Here is an 8,613-nt window from a genome sequence, read left to right as displayed (position 1 = left end):
GAGATATTATTTTGTAATATTACTTTAGCAATATTACAGCATCATTTTAACATAACGAAATTGTATAACATGTGTTTCTTTACTTGCCGCTACGTGGCGTCACTAAACTTAACTATTCGAATTTTCGTCTAAAGTGGATATAAGAATGCAGTAATTATATTTCTTGTCTTGAATCGGTTTAATTTCTAATAAATTGACTTGATTTATTTAATATTCTGAATTCTGATAAGGGATCTAGATTATTAAACAAATAATTTATTTAATAATCTGGATTCCTTGTTGGGATTCAGAATATTAAACGGATTATTAGAAATTAAGCGAATAAATTGGAGAAATAGTCCATTTATTGTGTGTATTGAAATATTCCTGCTACCGAATGTTTATATAGAAATCAAGTCATCTTTTAGTCATCATATGGACAAGACTAAAATGTCACTGAATTCGGATCATGAGACGATTTTTAGCTATCTTTCCGTTGACCTAAGGGGTTATACCTAGTCAGCAAGTCGAAAAAAACGTATTTTTGGGAAATTTAAAAAAACTGTTAGGTATTTTTATTTCATTGATTTTTTATCGTAATATATATCTATCAAAGAAATTTTCATAATTTTTTCAGTTAAAAATATCGAGAAATGTAGGCACAATAGCTATTTTCCAAAGACATCTTTTTTCGGAGGCGCTTGGCGGTGAGCAAGGTTACCCGGAGCTGGATCATCTGAAATAAAAAATTCAAAAGGATTTAGTTTTCGTATGAATTGATCTAGTTCGTGAACGAAGGTATTTTAATTTTGATAAAACTTTTTTTTTATTAACAAATGGACGAAAAGTTTTAACACAAAATATTCGTATTTTTGCGTCAAATGTCTGTCACATTCACGTCTGTCAAAAATCCATTTTTTGTAAAATCCTTCGTTCACGAACTAGATCAATTCATACGAAAGTTAAATTCTTTTGCATTTTTTATTTCAGATGATCCAGCTCCGAGTAATCTTGCTCACCGCCAAGCGTCTCCGAAAAAAGATGTCTCTGGAAAATAGCTACTGTGTTTACATTTCTCGATATTTTTAATTAAAAAAATTATGAAAACTTCTTTGATAAATATACATATATTATGTATATTATTATATCTTGTCTTAAATTTCTGCGAAGGGTCCCATTCAATTTTTGCCCGTAGGCCCCCAATATTATAGCTACGCCACTGAATAGAGATACTATGCAGCATGTTTCAAGTTTCTTTATAATATTTCACGACTCCTACTCAAACAAGCTACTTCTTTTTAAGTTTAGATTTTATCAACGTATTCTTTTTACTTCCACAGTCAAAAATTCTTCTACAAACCATATGAAAAAGTTGTAAAAGGTGATAAAACTCTATAAACAAATTCAACAATATATAATTTTGAAAAAAGGTATTTTTCGAAAAACATAAAAATTATCCCGGTTTAAAAGTACGCATAAATTTCCAAATAATATTCGCTAATTCGAGAATTCGAATTTAACAGGCATCGAGAATTTTCTCGAGTTTTCGATCCGTCAGAAAAACTCGACCGTTTCTGTAATTTCTCATTTTTTTCATCGTAAGAAACGCTTGTCACGCTTTATAATAACATTGTCAATCGTTATTCGAATAGCTGATTGCCAATCAGCTTATTGAAAAATACTACGCACATGAACTAAAAAAATTTCTACGTCAAACCTCATCGGTAGTCAATTATACGCGGCGCCTTGGGGCCGGTTTTTCAATAATAGTTTAATCTTAGATTAAAGTTTAAACTTTGTTCAGACATATTTGATTGTTTTTCAATGTATAGATTAATATAAAACCTAGTTTAAAGTTAAGATTAACTAAACGGTAAAAAATGACTGTTATATGTCGTTTAATAGATCTACAAAAATCATTACAAACAGCTTGTGCTCCTTTTTAAAAACTCATTAAGGGCCGGTTTTTCAATAACAGCTTAAACTAAAGTTTAATAAAACGTTTCTTGATCCTTAAACTTAGTTTTATATACTATTCGTTTTTCCATTGTACAAGGAGGATAGATTAATTAAACCTTAGTTAAACTTCTGTTAGCAACTGATCACATGCGCGAACTCGATGTGCAGTAAATATAACCTGAAGATAAGTCTATACTATACGTGTCAGAGCTTCAATCTTTACATCTATTAATTGATTTTTTTCAATTCTCTCGCAAACTATCGATTTGTTTGTCACGACTGTAATTTATAATTAACAAATATGGCAAACGATAGCAGTGCTTCATCAAAACGTGCTCCCAATTTTACAAAAACCGAAGAAGAAATTTTGGTAAGTAACCTGATTTGGTAAATAATTATCAATGAATTGTCGACAATATTAAATTATTGTTATATTAGAATTATTTCTATTGTGTAAATACATTTTTGTGCTTATACATTTTTTAACATAGGTACAATTAGTTAAGAAACATGATAAAGTATTAGAATGTAAGCGGACGGACACAAATTCGAATATATTGAAAGAAGAAACGTGGAAAACTATTTCCAAAGAATTTAATTCAACTACTGGGACGTTTAGAGATTCTCCAACTTTACGCCGCAAATATAAAAATTTAAAAAAGAAAGCAAAGAAGAAATTTGCTGATTTAAAATGCCATGTAAAAGGCACTGGTGGAGGAGAACCTGCAAATATTGTTTTTGATAGTATAGATGAGACCATACAATCTATGTTAGGAACTCAATTAACAGGAATGACATCTCAATTTGATAGTGATGCTACATTGGTGATACAAAATGATGAAAGTACATCTGAAATTTTTAAATGTATGTGTTTCGTCATTTTTATTATTTAATATATTTTTCATTAATTAATTATTTTTTTACGTCATAGTAAACACTAAAGATTTAAAAGTACAAGAAGGGATAAGTGAAAATAATATAAAAATTATTATTGAAGACACCACTTCATTTGACAATGAAAATAGTGTAGACAAGGAGAATATTAATGAAAAGAAAGGTAATATTAAAAATTAAATCTCATGATCTGTAATCATTATTAATTAAATGTACTTAAATTTTATTTATTTTGTATAAAAATTAACTATTGTATAAAAAAATTTAAGATTGGGGAAAATATTGCCCAAATATGTTGAGAACTCAAATCTAAAAAATTAAATGTATTATCTGAAAAAACAGGCGACGCTGAAAAAAAAAGTCAAGGTAATAATAAAGTTACAAAATTTTCAACTCATGAAACATATGTACTTATATATTTATCTCTATATCCTTATACTATTATATTTATTACAGAAACTTTAAAAAGTTTATCTAATAAATGTTTTAAAAAGACATCAGATGATGATACATGGACAAAAGTAGGAAAAGCAAAATTAAATTTAATTGACATTCAAAAACAATGTTTTCTAGAAGAGCATCAACTCAAAATCGAAAAATTAAAAATGGAAAAGGAAATATTACAATACGAACTCGAATATAAGAAAAATATGTTGGAGAAGAAAAATTAATATTATTAATTTTTTTTTTATAAGAAAAAGAAAAAGAAAAATTTTTGTTTTATAAGAAACTATTTACTACTAAAATATTTAATGCGTTAATTTATATAAGTATAATTTTTGTTTTGAAAATTTGTTTTATTATTTATTATTATCAAGGGCATATAAAAAATTTTATTTATGTTAATTATAAATTTTAAAGTCTTGAAAAATATTCATTAATTAAAGAAAGTCTAGTTGAATTATTGATTGTAATTGTGTTTCCATTTATATTATTTGGCATATTATTTACTACATGTATTGCTGCTTCAACTTCTGTATCTGTTAGTGGAATTTCTTCATTTCTTTCACAAGCTATGTTATGAAGAACAGCTGTTGCTACGATCACAGCTTCGACTCGATCTAAATTTAGTCTGATACCTAACGCTAGAATAGGAAATCTTCTTTTCCACACTCCATAGCATCTTTCTACTGGATTTCTGGTGCGAATTTGTGATTCATTAAATAGTTGTTCTTCATTTTTAGCAGGTCTCAATAAAGGTGTTATTAAATAAGTTTTTACGGGATATCCGCTATCACCAACTAAAAGGTTGTCACCAAATTCACCTCGTTCAAAGTGCCCTCTTATGTTATTATTATTAAATATTGTAGAATCGTGTGCTGATCCTGGCCAACGAGCAACAATATCTAATATTTTTAAATCTGGACTACAAATAGTTTGAACGTTTATTGAAAAGAAATTTTTTCTATTTCTGTATGCTTCACTGTTGTTGCCACCTGGAGACTGAATTTTTATGTGAGTGCAATCAAGGGCACCAATGCAACGTGGAAATTTTGCAATATTATAAAATTTTTGGCGAAGTCTTCCAATTTCTTCCTCTGTATTCGGAAATTTTATATATAAAGGGCTAAGCTGAGCAATGGCCCTTGAAACTTTATTAATTACTTTACTTGCTGTACTGTTATGAATACTACTAAAATCACCTATAGTTATCAAGAAGGATCCACTTGCATAAAATCTTAATGTTAATAAAACCATCTCAGATGCAGAAAGAGCCTGATTCCTAGATAAAATTAATAAATTTAATAATTTTATTTAATAAAATTAATAATTTTTTATTATTCATATTATAATTATTAATAGTTAGTAATAATATATGAAATATATTTAATATGATTAAATATATTTCATATATTATTACTTTATTATTACTTTATTATTACTTTTTTTTTTTTTTTATTTATTTTCATTCTTTTTAGAAATAATTTTGATAACCTTAATTTTTAGTTTACATAATATATTGTACAACAATACCTTTCAGTTGGTGATTTGATAGTATCTTCAATTTTTTGTATTATCATATGTACTGTTTCTTTGGATAATCGAAATCTTGTAATAAATTCTTTCTCATCCCAAATTGCGAAATGATTTCGTCTCGGCCTTACAACACGATCTTTTCTTCTAATCTGTCTTATATATCTTAAAATATTCTCATCTTCATCACTCACTTCAAAAAATTCTTCATCAAACATTATGGAAAATGTTTAACACTGTTATATATACACACAGAGATATATAATTTATTAAATCGCTTGTATCTTTTTCGCAGAAATCTTACAACAGACACTAGTTCAATATTTTATTTAATCTGCTTACACACATTTCGCAAATCAGAACAGATTAGAAATTATTACTAAATGAGGATCAGGATTATTTTAATTTCTAAAACATCTTTTATATAATATATGGTATATAATTACAAAAAACGTTTTACGCAAGTTTTAAATCGCACAATCTTTAAATCGAAGTAAGTTATGAAAACTTGGCGTGCCCGGATCGTAATCAAATACAGATTTAATATTTAATTGTATAATATTTATGATTTTACATTTTATTGGGGATATACAATATTTGTTTATAATGTAAACGCTACACAACAACGATGACTCGGACGTAAAAATGAAAGACACTTTCATTATATAAATCATGTCGTAGCTTTCCATTAAGAAAAAATTATCATGTAATTGTAAATTATCATGTAATTGTTTTTTATATTCTCATTGAATAATTAACTAACATGCTTGAATAAATAAATTGATAAATAAATTAATGAAATATTAATTTATTAATAAATAAGTAAATATGGATTACTTAGATAACTGAATCAACAACGAATCTTGTCTTAAATTTCTGCGAAGGGTCCCATTCAATTTTTGCCCGGAGGCCCCCAATATTATAGCTACGCCACTGAATAGAGATACTATGCAGCATGTTTCAAGTTTCTTTATAATATTTCACGACTCCTACTCAAACAAGCTACTTCTTTTTAAGTTTAGATTTTATCAACGTATTCTTTTTACTTCCACAGTCAAAAATTCTTCTACAAACCATATGAAAAAGTTGTAAAAGGTGATAAAACTCTATAAACAAATTCAACAATATATAATTTTGAAAAAAGGTATTTTTCGAAAAACATAAAAATTATCCCGGTTTAAAAGTACGCATAAATTTCCAAATAATATTCGCTAATTCGAGAATTCGAATTTAACAGGCATCGAGAATTTTCTCGAGTTTTCGATCCGTCAGAAAAACTCGACCGTTTCTGTAATTTCTCATTTTTTTCATCGTAAGAAACGCTTGTCACGCTTTATAATAACATTGTCAATCGTTATTCGAATAGCTGATTGCCAATCAGCTTATTGAAAAATACTACGCACATGAACTAAAAAAATTTCTACGTCAAACCTCATCGGTAGTCAATTATACGCGGCGCCTTGGGGCCGGTTTTTCAATAATAGTTTAATCTTAGATTAAAGTTTAAACTTTGTTCAGACATATTTGATTGTTTTTCAATGTATAGATTAATATAAAACCTAGTTTAAAGTTAAGATTAACTAAACGGTAAAAAATGACTGTTATATGTCGTTTAATAGATCTACAAAAATCATTACAAACAGCTTGTGCTCCTTTTTAAAAACTCATTAAGGGCCGGTTTTTCAATAACAGCTTAAACTAAAGTTTAATAAAACGTTTCTTGATCCTTAAACTTAGTTTTATATACTATTCGTTTTTCCATTGTACAAGGAGGATAGATTAATTAAACCTTAGTTAAACTTCTGTTAGCAACTGATCACATGCGCGAACTCGATGTGCAGTAAATATAACCTGAAGATAAGTCTATACTATACGTGTCAGAGCTTCAATCTTTACATCTATTAATTGATTTTTTTCAATTCTCTCGCAAACTATCGATTTGTTTGTCACGACTGTAATTTATAATTAACAAATATGGCAAACGATAGCAGTGCTTCATCAAAACGTGCTCCCAATTTTACAAAAACCGAAGAAGAAATTTTGGTAAGTAACCTGATTTGGTAAATAATTATCAATGAATTGTCGACAATATTAAATTATTGTTATATTAGAATTATTTCTATTGTGTAAATACATTTTTGTGCTTATACATTTTTTAACATAGGTACAATTAGTTAAGAAACATGATAAAGTATTAGAATGTAAGCGGACGGACACAAATTCGAATATATTGAAAGAAGAAACGTGGAAAACTATTTCCAAAGAATTTAATTCAACTACTGGGACGTTTAGAGATTCTCCAACTTTACGCCGCAAATATAAAAATTTAAAAAAGAAAGCAAAGAAGAAATTTGCTGATTTAAAATGCCATGTAAAAGGCACTGGTGGAGGAGAACCTGCAAATATTGTTTTTGATAGTATAGATGAGACCATACAATCTATGTTAGGAACTCAATTAACAGGAATGACATCTCAATTTGATAGTGATGCTACATTGGTGATACAAAATGATGAAAGTACATCTGAAATTTTTAAATGTATGTGTTTCGTCATTTTTATTATTTAATATATTTTTCATTAATTAATTATTTTTTTACGTCATAGTAAACACTAAAGATTTAAAAGTACAAGAAGGGATAAGTGAAAATAATATAAAAATTATTATTGAAGACACCACTTCATTTGACAATGAAAATAGTGTAGACAAGGAGAATATTAATGAAAAGAAAGGTAATATTAAAAATTAAATCTCATGATCTGTAATCATTATTAATTAAATGTACTTAAATTTTATTTATTTTGTATAAAAATTAACTATTGTATAAAAAAATTTAAGATTGGGGAAAATATTGCCCAAATATGTTGAGAACTCAAATCTAAAAAATTAAATGTATTATCTGAAAAAACAGGCGACGCTGAAAAAAAAAGTCAAGGTAATAATAAAGTTACAAAATTTTCAACTCATGAAACATATGTACTTATATATTTATCTCTATATCCTTATACTATTATATTTATTACAGAAACTTTAAAAAGTTTATCTAATAAATGTTTTAAAAAGACATCAGATGATGATACATGGACAAAAGTAGGAAAAGCAAAATTAAATTTAATTGACATTCAAAAACAATGTTTTCTAGAAGAGCATCAACTCAAAATCGAAAAATTAAAAATGGAAAAGGAAATATTACAATACGAACTCGAATATAAGAAAAATATGTTGGAGAAGAAAAATTAATATTATTAATTTTTTTTTTATAAGAAAAAGAAAAAGAAAAATTTTTGTTTTATAAGAAACTATTTACTACTAAAATATTTAATGCGTTAATTTATATAAGTATAATTTTTGTTTTGAAAATTTGTTTTATTATTTATTATTATCAAGGGCATATAAAAAATTTTATTTATGTTAATTATAAATTTTAAAGTCTTGAAAAATATTCATTAATTAAAGAAAGTCTAGTTGAATTATTGATTGTAATTGTGTTTCCATTTATATTATTTGGCATATTATTTACTACATGTATTGCTGCTTCAACTTCTGTATCTGTTAGTGGAATTTCTTCATTTCTTTCACAAGCTATGTTATGAAGAACAGCTGTTGCTACGATCACAGCTTCGACTCGATCTAAATTTAGTCTGATACCTAACGCTAGAATAGGAAATCTTCTTTTCCACACTCCATAGCATCTTTCTACTGGATTTCTGGTGCGAATTTGTGATTCATTAAATAGTTGTTCTTCATTTTTAGCAGGTCTCAATAAAGGTGTTATTAAATAAGTTTTTACGGGATATCCGCTATCACCA

The 8,613-nt window shown here is 27.1% G+C and overlaps 2 protein-coding genes across 2 annotated transcripts; both read left to right on the top strand.

Annotated features, from left to right (window-relative positions):
* The first annotated feature begins 1,997 nt into the window (after nucleotides 1-1,997).
* LOC112639519 (myb/SANT-like DNA-binding domain-containing protein 3) lies at nucleotides 1,998-3,423 on the top strand. Its single transcript, XM_025413728.1, has 4 exons — nucleotides 1,998-2,308; nucleotides 2,430-2,802; nucleotides 2,870-2,995; nucleotides 3,102-3,423. The coding sequence occupies exons 1-4, from the start codon at nucleotides 2,240-2,242 to the stop codon at nucleotides 3,143-3,145; spliced, it is 612 nt and encodes a 203-aa protein (XP_025269513.1). The 5' UTR covers nucleotides 1,998-2,239; the 3' UTR covers nucleotides 3,146-3,423.
* A 3,138-nt stretch (nucleotides 3,424-6,561) lies between these two features.
* Nucleotides 6,562-7,964, top strand: LOC109610436 (myb/SANT-like DNA-binding domain-containing protein 3). Its single transcript, XM_020029411.2, has 4 exons — nucleotides 6,562-6,849; nucleotides 6,971-7,343; nucleotides 7,411-7,536; nucleotides 7,643-7,964. The coding sequence occupies exons 1-4, from the start codon at nucleotides 6,781-6,783 to the stop codon at nucleotides 7,684-7,686; spliced, it is 612 nt and encodes a 203-aa protein (XP_019884970.2). The 5' UTR covers nucleotides 6,562-6,780; the 3' UTR covers nucleotides 7,687-7,964.
* Nucleotides 7,965-8,613: the final 649 nt, after the last annotated feature.

Source organism: Camponotus floridanus, unplaced genomic scaffold (assembly GCF_003227725.1).
Source record: "Camponotus floridanus strain SB8 unplaced genomic scaffold, Cflo_v7.5 scaffold11, whole genome shotgun sequence".
Lineage (NCBI taxonomy): Eukaryota > Metazoa > Arthropoda > Insecta > Hymenoptera > Formicidae > Camponotus > Camponotus floridanus.
Note: the sequence above shows the minus strand (reverse complement) of the source record. Positions and strands in the feature narration are given on the sequence as shown.

Bases quoted from the DNA above. Each gene is read 5' to 3' on its own strand.
- LOC112639519 (XM_025413728.1), top strand. From the start codon at position 2,240: ATGGCAAACGATAGCAGTGCTTCATCAAAACGTGCTCCCAATTTTACA. The intron at 2,309-2,429 runs GTAAGTAACCTG...TTTTTAACATAG, and splicing joins AAACCGAAGAAGAAATTTTG to GTACAATTAGTTAAGAAACA. The intron at 2,996-3,101 runs GTAATATTAAAA...AAAAAATTTAAG, and splicing joins GAATATTAATGAAAAGAAAG to ATTGGGGAAAATATTGCCCA.
- LOC109610436 (XM_020029411.2), top strand. From the start codon at position 6,781: ATGGCAAACGATAGCAGTGCTTCATCAAAACGTGCTCCCAATTTTACA. The intron at 6,850-6,970 runs GTAAGTAACCTG...TTTTTAACATAG, and splicing joins AAACCGAAGAAGAAATTTTG to GTACAATTAGTTAAGAAACA. The intron at 7,537-7,642 runs GTAATATTAAAA...AAAAAATTTAAG, and splicing joins GAATATTAATGAAAAGAAAG to ATTGGGGAAAATATTGCCCA.